The 20,929-nt window shown below is 39.4% G+C and overlaps 1 protein-coding gene across 1 annotated transcript in view; it reads left to right on the forward strand.

Moving 5' to 3' along the window:
- Nucleotides 1-20,148, forward strand: part of LOC124268217 (E3 ubiquitin-protein ligase MIB2-like) — a 31,168-nt gene extending 11,020 nt beyond the window's left edge. The window contains exons 6-19 of the mRNA XM_046703253.1: nt 309-448; nt 2,145-2,249; nt 4,237-4,341; nt 5,737-5,890; nt 7,289-7,473; nt 9,991-10,145; nt 10,724-10,880; nt 11,320-11,474; nt 12,000-12,129; nt 13,102-13,204; nt 13,311-13,369; nt 14,392-14,555; nt 17,027-17,259; nt 18,644-20,148. Of these exons, the coding sequence (XP_046559209.1) occupies nt 309-448; nt 2,145-2,249; nt 4,237-4,341; nt 5,737-5,890; nt 7,289-7,473; nt 9,991-10,145; nt 10,724-10,880; nt 11,320-11,474; nt 12,000-12,129; nt 13,102-13,204; nt 13,311-13,369; nt 14,392-14,555; nt 17,027-17,259; nt 18,644-18,708 (1,910 nt within the window). The 3' untranslated portion in view covers nt 18,709-20,148. The remainder of the gene's footprint in view (nt 1-308; nt 449-2,144; nt 2,250-4,236; nt 4,342-5,736; nt 5,891-7,288; nt 7,474-9,990; nt 10,146-10,723; nt 10,881-11,319; nt 11,475-11,999; nt 12,130-13,101; nt 13,205-13,310; nt 13,370-14,391; nt 14,556-17,026; nt 17,260-18,643) is intronic.
- Nucleotides 20,149-20,929: the final 781 nt, after the last annotated feature.

A 20,929-nucleotide genomic window follows, 5' to 3' on the forward strand; every position in this document is an offset into this window, starting at 1 on the left:
GTCTACGTAAAAACGGTTTTGCTCAGATAATTAGCAACTGGCATATTGTCCAAAGTCTTTTCACTTGTCCTTGGGATTTTTTTAAACCAGAGAAGGTGTAGTTAACCGCTAGGTAATTACATCAGTTGTATGACGTGACAATGCGAACAAGTCGTAAGAGTTCGGTATTGTTCTTTTCTATGTTTAAGCAGTGATCGCTTGTCATCATAAATGTGTATACACATTATTAATATTATAAGTATTGTCGTGGATTATACTATATCGTAGCAAATCCTATATAGATTCATTAAAATAATGCAATGATTTAGATGTGATGGGCGGAAAGAGTACACATCCTGTTGTCAGCTCGGAGTTTGACGTTGGGTGTAAAGTGTGTCTACAGTTGGACCGAGATGGGCTGAGACGCGTGCAGGCTGACAAGGGTGGTTGGACAGCAAGCATGTCCGAGGTATGTTGACTGTGGGCAGATTGGAGAGGTCGGAATACTGTGGCGAAGAAATAAATACAAGGACAAGAATTAGCTGCAGTAGTAGTAGTAGTAGTAGTAGTAGTAGTAGTAGTAGTAGTCAGTGGATGATCCAGAGGGGGTTCCACACACACACACACACACACAACCCCTTTGAAAATGACTAAAGACCACATTGAAGCTAATGGTTTGCAATGGGGGTTCGAACGTCCGAACACCTCCTCCTCTTCCCCCGATCCGCCTAAGGTAGTAGTAGTACCACTGACAGTCGCAATGGTAAGATTGTGTTTTATGACGTACTAAGCTAAGGGTATACATTTTTCATAGTTGTTATTGAGAAAATCTTTGTTTTCTAATACTGATAATTAAATTTCTAAAATAGGTGTTGCATTATGTAGTAAAGTACTAAATATGGGAGGCAATTCTTGTAGGCTTAAGAATGAACCTTACTACACCAAGAGTTATCTCCCCTGGAGTAGCAGCCGGCTTCCTTTGTTGACATGGCAGATATGACAGCAGAAGAGAAAAGAAAGCTGGTTCTAGATGATTTTGAAAGGGGTGTGACTAATGCAAAAAGAGTAAGATGGTAGACATGGCATTCCTTTGTCTACAGTATACAGAACTTACAGAAGAATGTTCAGTCAGGAGTTGGGATTGAGCACAAGACAGGGGCAGGCAGGCCAAGGAAGTTCAGTACTACGGATCGCCGACGTTTAAACTGGTGCAGAGCTCACGAAAATGAAGATCGGGATAATATTTTCTGGCGTTTCCGAATTGTGTGAAAATTTGGACAAAAGATTCCCTGAAACCTATCTACCAACGCCCAAAACATAGCCCGAAATTTCACATGTTGGGTGGGATATCATCACGTGGAGTGACGCCGTTGTGTATTTTCACTAGAAATTTGTCGAAGGAACGATATGTTGTCCATGACATCTTAAATGGTCACCTTCTTCCAACGGCCCGAACACTGTATGAAGATAATTGGATTGTTCAGCATGATAACGACCCAAAACACACATAAACAGTGGTTGTTGGACGAAAATGTTCAAGTTTTATACTGGCCGAGCTACAGCCCAGATCTTAACCTTATTGAGAATGTGTGGGGACTAATGAAGGACAGAATAAACCAAAATGGAAATATTGAGGATATGAAGAAAGAAGTGGTCGAATATTGGGATACGCTGTCACACGATTTCCTACAAAGGTTGATGGGTAGTGTACGGCACATTCAGTCGTGTATTGCAGGGCAATGAGATCTCACAAAGTACTGAAAAGACACTTAGATTCATATCTCAACATATTCATTTAAATAAAACCACTATAGTTTAAATACATGTATTAGATATTTGCCGGAACAATTTTCTCAATAATAATATATATATATATATATATATGTCCATGTTTGTTAATTATTTTCAACTGTAACATTTATTTTTTTGATGTATTTGTAAAAGAGTGAATATGTATTGTGTATCATGTACTTGCCTAGTTGATTCTAGTAATAGGAGCTGTAGGGTGGCCTAGTGGTTAAAGCATTCGCTCGACTTTGATTTCCGGGTACGATTTCCCACAATCGTATAATTTTTTATAGCCCATTTCTGGTTTTCCAAGCCTTAATATTACTGGAATATTGCTTAAGGCGGCGTAAAACTAAACTCACTCATTCTTATTTCAGTGCGAAGGAAAGATCGGAAGAGTTGCAGATTTCCCCAGTGATGGGTTAGCGACTGTTGTGTTTGATAACAGTAGATACAGATTTGCCACCGAAGCCCTCTTGAAGGTATTCGTTAGACACAAATCGTATTATCTTGCCTCTCACATAAATGTCGTTTTCTGATTGGCTGAGCGCTCTTATATTATTTTCAATTTACCCCGCTTACAAGAGAGTAACTTTTTCTATGTACCCCGCTGGGAATGCCGAACTCATTTGGTACTTAGTAGTGGTAATTCTTTATCTCGAATAGCATTGAATCACGTAATGATGTACGGAAATTACCGATGTTTTGCGAATGCAAATCGAAGGAAGGGAGATAATTGTTTTTCTTGTCCTCTGGCATTCGTGACCAACTCGTGTTATTCCGGGACAAGCCGAATAGCAACTCGTGCCCCTCTGGAAGGATTTCATATTGGCGTAGGAACATCAAAACTACTTCAAACAGGAACGATAACTCTATTCCTGTTTGATTCCAATGGTACTTAATATCACCGAAGTACTCATACATTGTATTGCTGTTTTTGTTTTTGCTATTTATTCTAAAGAATTAAACCTCCTTGGTACAACTAAAAGAAAGAAAAAAACACATATTTGTTAAAGACATATTCTGACGTAATTATTACCAGATATGCACCTTATATTTCCAATTATATTTCTGAAAAGGGTTTAATAATAACAAATGGGATTTGTTTTATTGAATATGCAAATAAAATTTGTAAAAGAAACCCCGCTACATTAAATCCCAAAGCAGAAACTAAAAAAATGACTTTTAAAATATTTATCAAACTGAACATACGTGTAACCTTGCTGTCATACCACAAGTGGACTTTTAACTGAATTCGCTGAAAAATATATGAATGACCACAAGAAGGTCAGACTAAAATATTCCCAGAGAATTGAAATATATGCCCAATGTTAAAGATTAAAGTTGATTAGGTACATACAGATATAATATTATTGTTTTAAAGCTCGTAGCGATTTATAATTACATTTCCTAAAATTGTTTGAAGCGCACGTACAATCTCCATAGCAAGCCCGCAAGATCGTCAGAAACACCCTCAGTTGGACCCATGAGAGCCGTTATGTCAACAAACGCACGTGCGTGTATTTGAATCTCTCGCCGTCAATCGCATGATTCTTATCAAAACACCATAATAGGCAGCAAAATCCTGTTAGCTAAGTTCTTTGTACTTTCAATATGACGATATATATTTTTCATGACTTTTTAAACAATGACATAATGCCATAAACGATTTAAGTACTCGGGATTATTTTTACCAAAGCACCGCAGTCATTTACGCGCGTTCTGATTGGTTTGTCGTATATTCGCACATAACAAGCATCGAGAGGGGGACGAGTCTTCTTGCGGGTTACGGAAAGGGGCGAGTGGTGACGAATCGTCCTCTGGTACTCCATACTATGATCCAATACCCGTGCTTCAAACAGTTCAAAATTACCATTGAGGTGTTCAGTAAGATAAATACGTTGTTCACTGGTCCCTCTTGTGACCAGTGAACAACTTATAATATAAAGCTGCACATATTATTTATGGAGCTAGGGGTGGTGGGGGTAGCCAGTGGTTAAAGCATTTACCAAACACCCAGTTCGTTTCCCCACATGGGATATAATGTGTGAAGCTCATTTTTGGTGTCCCCCGCCGTGATATTGCTGGAATATTGCTAAAAGCGGCGTATAACTAAACTCACTCACTCATTTATGCGCTCATCACTTTTTATATTTAATGTTATATTTAATGCTTAACGGTTAAGTACAAGAAACGTGCAGATGGAAACTAGTAAAATTCACACTTCTTTTCTACAGTTGCTATGATTATGTCATATGGATCAAAACTCGGGTCAAAGTCCAGCGACGTCTGGCAATAATCGTTAAAGGGAAAAGGAAAACAGAAAGATATATGAATTTGCTTCAAAATACAGTCTAACTGATTCAGTCTTTGTCCACGAGCTCCAAGTAATAACGCCATTTGTTCACTCGTTTGATATGTGGTTTCATATTTCGTCATGTACTTTTCTGGTGTTCCTCCTGGGCATAGGTGTACGACCACAGCAAAGGAGACGTGGTCCGGATCCTGGATGACAAGGAGAAGGTGAAGATGCTTCAGGATAAACATGGAGGATGGAATCCCAATATGGAAAAGGTAGGCAAACCAATAACTGAAAGTGAAATTTGTTTCTTTGAATTTCCACCCGTGAAGATCCGGGTAAGAATTGATCTTCAGTAACCCATGCTTGTCGTAAGAGGCGACTAAAGGGATCGGGTGGTCAGGCTCGCTGGCTTGGTTGGCACATGTCATCGTATCCCAATTCCATAGATCGATGCTCATGCTGTTGATCACTGGATTGTCTGGTCCAGACTCGATTATTTACAGACCGCCGCCACATAGGAGGAATATTGCTGAGTGCGGCGTAAAACTAAACTCATTCACCTATTCTTTGAATTTCAGCTATAAGGTTGTAAGTCAACCTTTTTTGACAGTTGTGTCCCAGGCGATTTGAGTAACTTGTACGGACATGATACTGATGAACTATGATCTATGAATCTATGATTCGAACTCACGATCATCAATACAAGATATGATTCCACTGCTTCATACATAGATGATTTAGACACGTGTGCTCTCCAATAATTATTAATTATGCAAAATACACTCCTGTCCCCTAGACGCCGCGATTTATACTACCCATCAAACGTTTAGACTCACTTAAAGCACTCACTCTATGTTATGTATATATATGTGGTTACATCAAAGATGAATTTCTCCACTAACTTGCGGGAACCAACTGCAAACCTTATGCAGATGAACTGCATGAGGATCAGGCCTCATATTTCTGAAATGCATGTGCAAATATCGTGCATTTGAACTGCTGTGTTTTGGTGTAAAAAATTTATTAAGTATTCGCCAATTTTCACTGAGTTTCATCATTTATTGAACTCATGATAATAATCTTTTCGACGTTACGAATTTGTGTTAGAATACATCAGTTCATGTTTAGACAGTACCTTTAAACATTAAGGAATATTTCGCAAAATCTAGTTTAGAGCAGTTGACTAAAGTAAGTGGCTACATTTACACTAGTGAGTCTAAATTTTTGATGGGTAGTATACTTTGCAGAGTTGTGCACTATGGACATGCCAGAAAAACTCAATCGTATGTTCTAATCGTGGTTCGACCTGATTTTGTTTCTAAGTTTGTCAGCTCCGTATCTCTGTTTGTGGATTTAACTAAAGTAAGAAGATCTGAAACTTCGGGATTTTCTCATACATCAATCTGAAACGCTGAAGACCCGGGTTCGATTCCCCACATGGGTACAATGTCTGAAGCCCATTTCTAGTGTCTCCTGCCGTGATATTGCTGGAATATTGCTAAAAGCGGCGTAAACTAAATGCACTCACTACTTAGAGTAGATGAGTAACAAGACATAACTTGTACCATTTACTATATTAATTCATTCTTGGTGGTACAGATTGATACAAAATGTTTATGACATAATCGTTACAGAAGACACTTTAATAGAAGTGGCGGTATTTTCAGTCCTTGGGAAAAGTTGGCCGGGTGAAGGGCGTGGACCGCGAAGGGGATGTGATAGTGGTGTTCGGGTCAAGGAAGTGGTATTTCAACCCTGCCTGCTGTGTACCTGCTGTAGGGATGACTGTGGAGAGCCTGGAAGATAGTGATGACGATGAAGGTAAACCTATGGATCTATGTTCACTAAACGCCAAAAGAAACGTTACACTCCTTCCTTAATGACGGAGGTACCTATCGGTTCTGGTTTCTGATGCGTGGATGTCCACTTCTTGGTCTGGCTATGGTGACTCCAGTCTGTCTGAAGCCCTGAATAAGTCTTACAACCGTGATACGGTGGCATCCGAGGGTGTCGATCCCATCTGCACCATCCCATGGCTCTTACTCTCTCTTCAGTTGTTAATCGTGGCATATTACTCGTACTTGTGTATCATATAATGTATTCTAGGCTCTCTTCATACCCTATAGAATCATTCTACATGTAAAATGGATGCAAATACTGCTTGAATATTGCTGCGTTTTGGCGATTGATATTGCTGTGTGTAAACAGAAAATGAAAAGATGTTACTTTTCAAGCAAAAATGTTAACAAAGATTATTTTAGATGTCCCTAAACATTTTTTCACAACATCAAAGACACGTTTTACTTGTTATCACTAATGCAAGTCAGCAGAAAATGTTTTAATAGACTGAAATCATACTTATGATTCTTTTACAATTTTACACACTCTACTGAGTTGTTTCTTGTTTTCATAGTAGAAAACTTGTGACTTTAAATGGTTTATCAACCTTTCTTTTGGACATCAAATTCACTGTTTTTGGTTATTTCGGCATGGACGAAAATAGGACAATTTAACTCTTCTGAAAAAGATGCATTTCAACTCTTCTGAAAAAGATGCATTTCACCTAAATATGAATGCATTTGAGAAATTATTTTCCGTGATTTGCATAAACGCGTGATTTGCATGATTCTATCATATCTTTCTTAGTTTTTCGGTACTTCATAAAGGTAGGAGGGTAACGTTTCTTTTGGCGTCTAGTGTATACACTTTGATTCCAAAGTAATTGAACGGCATTTAGAAGTGATACACGCAAAGACGAGAATTTATGGACGTCAACTTCTTTATTTTGGTTGTGACTGTACTCTAAATAAGTTGACATTCATAAATATTCACCTTTACTTTGAGTAAATGTAACCAAGTCAATTCCATAGCCACAGGAAACATCTCAGCTTTGTCGAATCCGACTGCATCATGAACATGTATGTCCAGTACAATCAGCGAGGGGCGGTGTGCATCACGCCAAAGAACCGGGTTCGATTTCCCACATGGGTTCAATGTATGAAGCCCCTTTCTGGTGTCCCCCACCATGATATTGCTGTCCAATACTGCTAAAACCGTCGTAAAACTAAAACTCACTCACTCTTATACTCACTCACTCACAGAAATTTAAATGCATTACGCAAATATGACAACGGCTACACATTCGCTTTGGGAATAAAACAATTTTATTTTGAGACATTACAATTGATGAAAGTGGCAAGTAAGTTACTTTATTTTCAGGTCCGTTTTCAGCGACGGGGCTAATGGGAGGTTTGCTTGAAAATCTGAAAGAAAGTTTTGCAATGTTCGGGGACACATCGTTAGCGGGGTTATTATCTGCAGAGGAGACAGGAGGTGTGACAAAGGCCATCATTAAAGGGGACGTCGACACAGTGAAAGCCATGATAGAGTCGAACCCACAGATGGTGAGTGCTTGATGTTAAGAAACTGACGTAGAAATGAAAGTACACACCTGGTGTTTTGGGATTATTTGAAAAGTGTTATAATTTTGACTGGCATCTTCGCAATTGGGCACGATATATCTGTGGTGTTTTGGCAACATATTAGGAAAGTCTGTGACTTATATAATTATCACTGTAAAAACTCATTTCAAAACATTTACGTCGCATTTTGGAAAGTAATCCAAAAGCACCGGGTGTCTACTTTCTTTTGTACGTCAGTTTATGTGTGGAATCCCCATAGGGCATTGGGCGCCGTCAGAGGGCGTGAGGGCTCGGAGGCTTTGTGACTGGTTCTTTTGCTGAGACGCTGCCTTTTTCTGTATTCCAGCTATTTTTAAAGCATGTCAGCCTAATGCGTGAGCAAAACTCCGAAATAAGGCAGGCACAGGCGTTGTGATTGTCTGGTCCAGACTCGATTATTTACAGATCGCAGCCATACAGTTGGAGTGCGGCGTAAAACTAAACTGACTCTCTCTCTCAGTCACTTTGTGAAATTCACGAGTACGGGCATTGTGCTGACCAGTCATGAATAGAATCGGGATTCCAACCCATAGTCATAGGTTTCTGGTGTGCTCAGGGGACGCAACTCTGTTCCTGACATTGCGGCTTCCATTACGACTGGGCTACCCATGGCCTCGTACTTGCCGATTTCATTCCACTTTGCCCTGATCACGTTGATGGTTGCTCATATGCCAACTTGCAATATGCGAGACGGGGCCCAGCTTACTCCCGGTACCAGATTTCCTGTGACAAGCGTAAATTCAAGAACCAGTTCTGGTTCGAAATTGCGCGACTGCCAAATATTACTTTACTAGACCGGACCAAGTGTACAACCATGATTGACTGTCCCAGCTGTTGACAGTCGTAATCAGTGTGCGAAATCGCCAATGGCCCGCTAGCCCGTGGCAAGTAAAAATCCAGTCGGGCCAGTAAATCTCCACAGTCACTGGTCCGACTGGCTAGTGAATTTTCATAGGGTCATTTTGTAAACATATAACACTCTCCGACTTGTTAAGTTATAATATACTTTTTAATCATGCAAGATTATGGCTTGATAAAAAAGTTCATCTTATTAGCAGCTTAATGATGAAACCTGTGTCATGCCCACTCTATATTATTCTCATCTATTTTTGTAATCTTTGGTTTAGTTTCTACATTCACATTTCGGGCTTGTGAATGATTTTGTGGGCTAGTAAATTTCAGGCATAGCTTGCCCGACTGGCTAGCAAAATTTGGAAACTATTTCGCACACTGGTGGGGATTTGGGGATGGGTAGATCGGATATGTGTAATTCCTGCAATGATTATCGGTTCCTTACTGTCAACCATGAGACCATTCGAAAGGAATGGAAGTGCCAAATAACGTAAGTTCTCGCGAAGTGGTGTGACCTACTTACGGGACCTATACTATAGCTAAAATACATGGAATTATCATGAAACGGCCCTCCCATCATCAGAAATTTGCGGTCCGCTGCCAATGATATTGGACCGCTCAACCTTAACGACGGGCCACTATCAGTGCTGTTGTCAAGTGACGTCATAGTGGGTGCGTGGGCTTACGGTTCATTCGACATTGGCTTTCGACTGGCAGCTATTCTGGGTCAAACAAGTCAAAGCAACCCGAATTCCCGCTTTAAATATAGCGGTAATATTGGCTTTCTTGTTGGTGCCAACCTTAACAATGCACTATTATTAAGGCTGTTGATGGACCAAAACCGAACACTGACATAGTTTGACATGTTGCAGGCTTTGGTCTTGTCGAATATCGTCACTTTCTGTTGTGACGTCACTTGAATTGTTCGATAACGTAATTGCATTCGGGCAGTCAACCACGTCAGAAGTTGATTTGGGTAAACATACAGTCAAATTCCTTCATTGTTTCCTTTTTCTTTTCAACACAAATTCCATGTATTTCAGCAATAATAAGGGTAATGCTATTTTTGAGGGCATTATCATTTGCAGAAGCCCTCGGTAATAGCATTACCCTTATATTATGTCTGATTCCAAGCGGACGGTCATAAAACTAATGCATGTTATACATAACAATGGACCCCCAGTTGCTCTTCAATCGGTAAAGGCAACGTCGGTATATTATTATGCCGCTGAAAGAATTTTGTTATTGTGTTCTTCAAATAAATATCCTGTATTCAGATTTCGAAAAGTTCACGAAATAACGTACCGAATGGTAATTAGTAGTGACTAGTGACATCGCGATAGTATTTTTTTTAAAATTTTCTCAGGTCGTCTTAGATATTGATTGCCTACAGTGACTGAGCATGCGTGCATGCGTATGCGTGTGTGCGTGCGTGTGTGTGTGTGTGTGTGTGTGTGTGTGTGTGTGTGTGATGTATTGAGTGTTTTTTACCTCTAAGTGGGAATTGAAGACCAAGGACATATTTTCGATATGAAAATGCTGCCGGCTAATATTAATACTCTTTTAACTTAGTTTCTGGAATTTATCCTTGTTTCTCTTACTATACAGTTGTCACAACACTTCGGAATGCAGAAACTGACGCCATTGATGAGGGCATGTCATGTAGGCAACATGGAGATAGTACACTTCCTGCTGGACAGGGGAGCTGACCTTGAGAGCAAAGGTCATAAGGGAATCACAGCCCTGTCTGCAGCAATTATTGGGTGAGATTATCATACCAGCTGTTTGAGGGATGCTGACATGGAAACGTGTGTCTGTTGTCAAACATCGGGACATTAATAGCAACATAAAAAAGACAGTGATTCTCATACAATACATGCGAGAGTTTGGTTCAAAGAACCTCGTGGTCTTGGCGCATGTCTAAATACATTATCAAATAAGATATTTTTGCGAATTGTTCCATGTGCAAACAGCTAGGTAATGTGCCGCATTATTTACTGCTTTGCCAAGAATATGTAAATCATCGTAAGAGGATGGTGGAATGTCTTAAGCTCTCAATACGTACATTTCATTGGCTGGACTATTATGTTCAAGAAATAGCGTTCGCCATGAAGTTCAGATAGTAAATCTTTCTACTATTAAAGCGTGTGGCAGCTTTGCTACTTTATGAAATTTTAGAAACCTAGCAAACCTTTATGATGGGCAAAATGTAAATGGGACAAGGTTTCCGAACACCTGTAAACCTTTTAATGATCAATCATCAATCATGTGACTCTGCCTCAGCTCCATGTTCCATTCTCGCAACAATGTGTCTCTATGTTTGTTTGGTCGTCAATTCCAGGAAGAGGGAACACACAGCGAAGGTACTGCTCGAGAAGGGCGCCAACATCCATCACAGGCACCACAACGGGCAGACAACTCTTCATCTTGCGGTACACAACAACCTCCCCAACATCATCAAAGTGCTCATCCAGAAGGGCGTGGACGTCAATGCTACGGTAGCTATTCCACAGGCAGTTCCTGAAGCAGAAAGTTTACATCTTTCGCATGAAACAGTAGACCACTAAGTGTAAACCACAATGTAATACATTTATTTTAGTTTGTTCCATTCATAATCATATTATGGGGGCGGTGGGGTAGCCTGGTGGTCAAAGGGTTCATTCGTGAGGCCGAAGACCCGGGTTTGATTCCCCTCCTGGGTACAACGTGTGAGGCCCATTTGCGGTGTCCCCCGCCGTGATATTGCTGGAATATTGCTAAAAGCGGCATAAAACCCAACTCACTCACTCATTTATTATATCAAGCGCAAGAGACAAACAAACATACATGTCATCATTTAAATGGCTTAAACAGTCTTTCAGGCTTTCAACTTGTCAATATTTAAACTTTATGGTACGTGTAAAACGATTGACGTGTGGCATATGGAACTCTTTTCAGGACAAGGCGGGAGACACCCCTCTTCATGATGCTATCGGCATACAAAAGGATGAATGCGCGAAGATTCTTATTGAATGTCCACACGTCAATCTCAGGCTCTGTAACCGCAATGACTTCAACGCCCTGCACTTCGCCTGCTTAAGGGGCAGTGTACCGTTAGTATGCGACAGCATATTAGTTTTATATATTAAACTATATGAGGATTGGATCAAAAGCAGGATGTGGAGATAAACTTTGTCAGGATTTGAATATTGAATGACAAAAAAGTGAATTTGATGTTCTGGGAATTATATTTAATGCTGAACTGAAGGATCTATGGATCATCAATACAATTAAAAAAAACTAGAGGAAATTAATTAATTAGTGGCGGTGTGGAGAAAAGGATATTTAACACAAATTAGCAAAATTACTGTTATCAAGACACCACCTATTTCAAATGTTTTTCATATTTTCAATACTTTACTAAACCCACCCCAAGAATTTATTACTTCCCTTGAAAACATACTTTTTCAGTTTTATTTGGACTGACAAAAATGACAAATGAAGAGAAGTACTTTGAAAATAGATTACAAACATGGGGGATTAAGAATGATCGACATAAAAACGTTTAGCATTGCCTTGACATTATCTACTATGATCCTTGTTTACCATAACGTCTCAAATGCATACCTACATTTCAGTTCCGTGGAGAAGATACTTGAGAGAGACACATCATTTGTGAACGACCAGATGTCGGACAAAACCTTTGCTGCTCTCCACATCGCCGCTAACAACGACCACGTTGAATGTTGCAGACTGCTCATTGAAAAAGTACCCAGTTTTTGTATTTCATAGTGGCACGGGGCGGTGGGGTAGCCTAATGGTTAAAGGGTCCGCTCATCACGGTGCAGACCCTGGTTTGATGCTCCACATGGGTACCATTGTGTGAAGCCCATTTCTGGTGTCCCCCCCAGATGCTGGAATATTGCTCAAAGTGGCGTAAAACCCTACTCACTCACTGACTCACTCATAGTGGCACGTCAGTGTAACATGAGCCACCTATCCGAGATGACGAAGTTGAAGGTCGTCCTGACGCTGATGATATTCCATATAAATTTATACTTATCTTCACGTGGGATTTTCTTTCCCAACTAACACTATATGAAAATATATTTGTGGTGGTAAAGCAAGAGATACGCACACCTTTCGCAAACAACTGATCACTTTCTGAGTTTCTGTCATTACGTATTGTACGACCCATGAAGATCCGTATTAGAATTGATCTTCAGTAACCCATGCTTGTCGTAAGAGGCGACTAACGGGATCGGATGGTCAGGCTTGCTGACTTGGTTGACACATGTCATCGTATCCCAATTGCGTGGAACGATGCTCATGCTGTTGATCACTGGATTGTTTGGTCCAGACTCATTTATTAACAGACCGCCGCGTATTTATTAACAGACCGCCCCCATATAGCTGGAATACGATTACGACAAGCATGTGTTGCTGAAGACCTATTCTAACCCGGATCTTCACGGATCTGTAGCATTTGGAGTAAATACTGTCTTGGGTTATTGTTTTTAGTTACTAGTTTTAAATGGATATCTGTGATACACTAGTAGTTTTACTGTTCTTCGTCAACAATTTTGAAATTTCTAAATTTATTGATCTTTAATATAATGATAAATTGTTCTGGTCACGGTATGGCTGAAGTATTGCCGATGTGACGTTAAATATAAACTCACTTACTCACTCACTAAACTCACTCACTCACTCACTCACTCACTCGGGTTATTTTAATAGGGGAAGGCCGAAGTTGATCGGAAGGGTCCTCAGGGGGCCACTCCTCTTTATGTCGCCGCTGGTACTTCTCAATACAGATCAGTGGAACTACTTCTCCAGAAAGGTAAGATACCTTGCAGCCTAAAGTTAAGGATTTCCTCAGCTGTCGGTCTTTAAATGCTTGTGAAGCTTGATTCAGGTTTTCATTTGATATTTTTATTTGACCTCAGGAGCTGATCCCAACTTCGAAAATGACAACGGTAACAGACCGCTCCACGGTTTGTGTAAGGTATGGTGCATTCGATCTTCGAAACATAGTTCCGGAAGTACACAAGTGACCAGTGTCACTCTTTATGTCTATGGAACTCTAATTAGAAAATAGTGGGCTCGAAATGTATGTACGTTAAGACAATTACCGAACAATCAGAAGAATACAATTATCAGAACATAATTTGGAAAAAACAATTTTAATAAATCATTGGAAAGACTTCCGCCCGTATCCTCCCTTTTAATTTCATTCTAGTCACATCATATCACCTGAATAAATATTTCTCATCTAATAAGGATGAGTTTTAACCTGCATGTTTCTTTAATTGTATCATACTGAAACACGTATCCAACTTCTAAAAATGCCACTCAAAGAAATGTTTCTTCATCGTTAAAATTTAGGAGGGATACGGGCGGAGCGGAAGTCTTACCAAATTGTTATGTGGAGTAATATGACACTGTGATGTATTTAATTATTATATTGCATGAAATATGCTCTGGTTTGTGTCTGTATATCATTGTGAACGTTCCTCTGTGCACAAAGGTGTACAAGCAAATGTGGGGACGGTGGGGTAGCCTAGTGGTTAAAACGCCCCTCGTCACGCCGAAGACCCGGGTTCAATTCCCCACATGGTACAATGTTTGAAGCCCATTTCTGGTGTCCCCCGCCGTGATATTGCTGGACTATTGCTAAAAGCGACGTAAAACTAAACTCACTCACCCTTTTATATTTCGTGAAATGAAACACAAAGGTTATGAAAGACTATATTGCTACATGCACGTACATTCCATGTGTGTATAGGATAGATCAACAACAGGATCAGAACCAAAATGTAATGTAACTGTTTTACATTTATCGAAGTAATGAGTTTATATCGAAGTCCAGGACCTTTTATCAACACTGTAAATCTTCAATGTGAAATATGTATTAGGGAGACGGCGACCACAAGTGGTGCACTTGTGCCTAATCCCTTTGTCCTTTGGACAATCAGATATGTTTTAAACAATATAAACATAAACATGTATCGCTTTGCACTTTACAAGGGCCGCGGGTCGCGTCGAGAAGTAAGCAAGGTGGTCGACGTTGCACGACTACTTCTACAGGAAGGTGCCGCCTACAAAGCCAGAAACAAGCACGGATCCGCCGCTCTTGATAGGTGTTCTCGTGAAGCTGAGAAGTCAGCGATTCGGAAATTCATCGACGAAAAGTATGTGTTTGATGTTTTATATCCCATTTGGGATTTATTGACAGAGAAGATCAAAAGTCATTGGGCGGCTTTTAGAATGGCAAGAAGTGTCAGTCAATAATGCTTGTCATATGATAAAACATTCATTAATGCTTCACGCATGATGACATAAAAAGTAATGCTTGATGCATGAAGACATAATCAATAAAGCGTGATGCAGGAAGACATTATCAGTAATGCTTGATGCATGACGACATGCTCAATAATGCTTGATGAATGAAGACATAATCAATAATGCTTGATGTATGAAGGCATTCAATAATGCTTGATGCATGAATAAATAATCAATAAAGATTGATGCATGACGACATAAACAGTAATGCTTGATGCATGACATAATCAATAATGCTTGATGCATGACGACATAATCAATAATGCTTGATGCATGAAGACATAATAAATAATGCTTGATGTATGAAGGCATTCACTAATGCTTGATTCATGACGACATTCAATAATGCTTGATGCATGAAGGCATAATCAATACTGCTTGATGCACGAAGACATAATCAATTATGCTTGATGCATGACGACATAAACAGCAATGCTTGATGATATAAACAGTAATGTTTGATGCATGAAGGCATAATCAGTAATGCTTGGTGCATGACGACATAAACAGCAATGCTTGATGCATGAAGACAATCAGTTATGCTTGATGTATGAAGACACATTCAATAATGTTTGAGGCATACAGACACAATTATTAATGATGCACGTATGACGATATAGTCAATAATGCTTGATACATGAAGACATATTCAGTAATGCTTGATGCATGATCACACAGTCTGTAATGCTTGATGCATGATCACACAGTCTATAATGTTTGACGCACGACGCCTTTTACATTTGCGCATGTTGTATGCTGCAAGGGGAAGATCATTTTGGCAGTTTAATTTCCTCAGCCATATGGTTGAGAAAATACGCGTTAGTAAAACTATAGATCATGAATGACACAACATGGTTGGTGTGGTCAGGTGGACTGGTTCAGCTTTCTGCCAATTTGTAATTTCGGCATCATCATCAGAAACCCTTAATCTGTTTATGATTCTTCAAATGCACTCAAACGGAAACCTTTGGCGCTGAGCTCGATTTTTTTTATGTCTCAGTTTAACGCCTCACTCAGCAATATTCCAGAACAGGACTGATAGACCATGAACATTCACATATTGGTACCACTCAGAGGGACCAAACGTTTTAGTGTTTTTATTCCTTTATGTCTCTATATATCCAAAAAGTATGATGGGCATCTCAATTTGGTACCTCAGACTCAGAACGAGGCTAAATCAAAGATGGCCGCCCCAAACCCCAGCATTTTCAAATAAATGTCAATTCCAAGCTTTTGTCATGAGTGAGTGAGTTTAGTTTTACGTCACACTCAGCAATATTCCAGCAATATGGCGGCGGTATGTAAATAATCGAGTCTGGACCAGACAATCCGGTGATCAACAGCATGAGCATCGATCTACACAATTGGGAACCGATGACATGTGTCAACCAAGCCAGCGAGCCTGACCACCCGATCCCGTTAGTCGCCTCTTACGAAAAGCATGGGTTACTGAAGATCAATTCTAACCTGGATCTTCACGGGTGCGTCAACCGTGCAGTAGTATGATACAATGAGACGTCTCACTTCTGTAAAACAACACCTAGTCGCAGAATGTGTGCGTGGTCATGATCGGTGGGAATATCATTCGCCTCTTCATTACTTATTTTTTCAGTGAAAGGTCCCTAAATTCCGAAGTTTCTTATGAGAAAATGGTACAATTAATGACTAGCTCTAATCCAAACGTAAATCAACGCCTAGCCAGTTTTGTGTTTTTGGAATTTCAGAAAAGGCATAAATTCCTGTCTAATAAATAATATTATAACCATGTTAGTTTATATATTCCACTCTGAACTGAAATGGACCCGTGAAGGTCCGGGTTAGAATGTACCTTCAGTAACCCATGTTTGTCGTAAGAGGCGACTAACGGGATCGGGTGGTCAGGCTCGCTTGCTTGGTTGACACATGTCGACGGTTCCCAATTGCGCAGATAGATGCTCATGCTGTTGATCACTGGATTGTCTTGTCCAGACTTGATTATTTACAGACCGCCGCCATATTGCTGGAATATTGCTGAGTGTGGCGTAAAACTCAACTCACTCACTCACTGAACTGAAATGAACATTGTACATGTTTTGTAACTAAATCAGAAATTATCTTACATGTCATCATCTAATATTGTGATGTATTATTAGATTTATTATCTACTCCATCCTTGTATCATCAACATAAAGAGTATACAAGCTGCAGATATGTCTCTCTGCCTGATGTACATTTTGTTTTTTTCAAATTGATGTGTTTGATGTGATCATGCAAATGTGAAATGTATAATGAGCCGGTGGCCCCTTTACGAAATATACAACTCAATTACTCATTTTTTCAGTGAAAGATTCCTAAATTCCCAAGTTCCCCCGGAAAATCAATCAAGGCCCCAAGCTCCAGAAAGTCCGAAGAGTTCCAGATTTATCACGCCATGTAACAAGTGCCTTGAGAAGGTTGCAGATGCTAAGTTCGTCCCCTGTGGACACAAAGTAATGTGCAGGTCGTGCGCTGCCAGCTTCAAAACGTGTCCGTTATGCGACACACACGTACTACACGTGCAAAGAAGCAAACGAGGTAGGTGGTGAGTGACCCACGGGACAAGATGTACACATCGTATTTAAAAATAATACACAGGATAGTAAAGCTGATACACAGTGTACCAAAACTGATACACAGAACGCAAATAGTTAATAGAGGATACTAAGCGACCTTTTGTGTAATTCCAATTTTATTAAACGAGTTAATGATTTGGTATCAAACGAGCGAATGCGAATTTAATAAAAAGTGGTATTTCACGGAAGCGAGTTTAGTATTCTGTTTATTACTCTCCAACGTAAATTGATAGAAACTGCCTACAGTGTGATGATTCTCATGTAAATTTTCCACGATTCAAGCAAGGTCTAAAACCATTGCGACAGAGGCATTAGCTTTGTGATATCATAACTGTAACCATTATGACGTCATATGTCTAGCGGTATTACACGCCGTAAAAAATATTACACTGCAGTATCTTCCACGGGCGAGTAATAATACACTTTGTTACCCTAAGATAAATTTGTCGAATTCTGGTTGGTCAATAGTCAAAGCATACCAAACCATGTAGGTGGATTTGCCAGGGTGTACGAACCGTACACCCCGTCAAATCTGTCATGTGACACACTACACGGATTGTACGAATGACCTTGACCTTAGATGGAATGTGGCTGCCAAACGGCTGATCGCTTCGAAATTTTAGAGCTGGCGTATTTAATTATAAGCATAAACAGAGTACTGAAATTGTTGCCATAATTTCTTATTTGTTTGTTTCAATAAATATATCCAAAAAATAAAATGTTTCTGCATTTCACTTGTCGTTTGACAAAAACTCAAATTCGATTTTTTTTTCATAAACTACGCCATCCTAAGTTATCTCCCTTTATGGCCGTTCGGAAAAAATCATGGCGAAATGTTTTGCGTCTCATTCTGCCGATGATTTAAATGTTGTCTTAAGGGTAATAACTTCGTCACATGGTGTTTTGAAAGGGTGTACGGGACTGTAAGACCCTTGTAAATTCCGTAAATACGGAATTTACAAGGGTCTTAAAGTCCCGTACACCCTTTCAAATACGGAATTTACAAGGGTCTTAAAGTCCCGTACACCCTTTCAAAACACCGTGTAACTAATAGTATGCCAAGAATGACACACGGAAAACAAATAGTAATACACTGTGCAGCAAATATGATACACAGAACTCAAATAGTAACACACTGTGTTCCAAATATGACACACGGAACACAAATAGTAATACACTGTGTACCAAGAAAGATACACAGAAAATAAAAAGTAATACACAGTATGCAAAGTGTGACACACAAACCGCAAATAGGTATACTCAGCACACAAACGTGTGCACAGTGTAGAAGTAATACAAAGAGCATTAAGAAAAGTAAGTAATGATTGATTCATTATTCTTAATAGGTGATGACGATGACGACGACGACGACGACGATGATGATGGTGATGTCCAGTGCAAAACTCAGTAGAAGATACACTTCACCCAGGGTTCGAAATACACCGTTAGCGAAGACAGGATTTAAATTAATGTGACTCTAGGTGATACGTTTATGGAATATGTGTGTAGCAGTTGAGTTGTTTTAACGCCAAGTGAGTGAGTGAGTTTAGTTTTACAAGGTCTGTAAATTATCGAGTCTGGACCAGATCATCCAGTGACCACAGCATGAGCATCAATCTACGCAACTGGCAAGCATGACATGTGTCAACTTATAGCGAGCCTGACCACCCGATTCCGTTAGTCGCCGCTTATGACAAGCATGGGTTACTGAAGATCAATATTCTAACCCGGATCTTCACGGGTATTTTAACGCCAAGCAGGTTTGTTCCAGTACTGAAACGTATATATGCACAAGACAATGCTTTACTATTATCACATTTTCTGTATACAATTGCCAATGTTTTTTTGTTGTTGTTTTTTTTTTTGGGGGGGGGGAGAGCCCAAACGAGTGATCAGTTAAATGACGTCACTAATTCTAGTTTCACACACAACTGATAATGGATGATGCGGACATTTACTAATAAGTAAAACTACAAGTAAAATACCCATATTGGGGCAGTGTAGAAATATTATCAAAAAAGCTTCAGAACATCACCAAAAGAAAACTTGAAGTTCGCATCCCTTGACACAAGCCCCCAGTCAAGAGACCAGGAATATGTCATTGGTACCACATCATCCTGTCCGCCTACCATGAACAACATTCCCACTGTCAATTTGTAAATTAATCTTATATGCCTTTAAATGAGAGAGTATGTTTTAACTGTTTAAATGTTGTTGAAGATGAAATGAATGTACTTTTATACTGTCCTTTATACCAGTGTTTTACAAATGTTTATTGGAAAAGTACACAGTTTTTAATGGTAATTTTATAAATTTTACTGATTAGGAAAAGCTATCGTGTTCAGTGTCCTATTTGATGTAAATTAACAGCCGAAACCTGTTTTGATATTTTAAAGAAACAGGGGTTCACCGTTATCATTAGTTTAATATTTGTAAGGTTTGTTTTATATTTTATAGTATTTGTAAATAATCTTTCATAATCCCACAAGGGATGGCTCATATTGTATACTAGTTTTTCTTTTTACGATGTTTTAAATGTATAATGTATACGTATGAGGTGAGACTCGTAATAAACAATCTATCTGTCTCTCTCTTTTCAGCTATGTGTATTTTGTTGGGCCTCAGGAACAATTAGCTTCGTCATTTGTTACTGCATCATTTACCAATATCCATTGTTGTTGTTGAAACCATGGTGGTTGTTTTGTATCACCCTCATGTTGTCTTTGTTAATCCCCGCAAGATGTATAATACAAGTCTGTTCTGTGTTATTATTATTGACAACGGTTAACACATCTTTAAACTGCGAAAGGTCGCATCATGATATAATAAAGAGGTTGTCATCCATAAAGTATCCTACCTTTCTTATTACTCATGTCAGTCAAACAGATCATTCGAAGATGTACGTGTTGTAAATGTAATGCATTACCATAGCACAAGGACGGTGTGGTAGCCAAGAGGTTAAAGCGTTCGCTCGCCACGTCGAAGATCTGGGTTCGATTCCCCACATTGGTACAATGTGTGAAGGCCATTTCTGGTATTCCCCGCCATGATATTGCTGGAATATTGCTAAAAGCGGCGTAAAACTAAACTCACTTACATAGCAAAATGTGTGGCAAAAAACATACAACTTGTAGATTGCAAAAACTCAGCAGTTGTTATCCATGACAGTACCCATTCTACAATCCGAATCAAACAATTTCAATTTTAATCATGTTGGAGAAACATTGCTTTAGAGGACAATGAATTAAAAGGATATTTTTGTGGTATTTAAGTCTGATGATTTAAGGTATTTAAGTCTCTATCTCAGTATATCGGTATTCCAATGCCAACTTCAAAATGTGTATTTTCTGGTCGTGTTAGTGAGTGGTTTGAAACTACCAGGTTTCTAAACCTGTATTATCAATGTATTTTTAAGCAAACCTCTTGCATATAATACAGATATCCGCGATTAAAATATTAATCCCATTTGACTAAGTTTTCCTTGTTAGTGAAAACTATCAGACTGTGAAACGTAAATGTATTCATTTACTGCAGCAGACCTGCTCGAATAAACGTGAATGCATGCAACTATTCTAGAGAACCCACATGAGAAGAATACACACATATAAGGGGCTGTTAATAATTTCTGGTTG

Source organism: Haliotis rubra, unplaced genomic scaffold, assembly GCF_003918875.1.
Source record: "Haliotis rubra isolate DU_JTF1 unplaced genomic scaffold, ASM391887v1 Scf137, whole genome shotgun sequence".
Taxonomy (NCBI): domain Eukaryota; kingdom Metazoa; phylum Mollusca; class Gastropoda; order Lepetellida; family Haliotidae; genus Haliotis; species Haliotis rubra.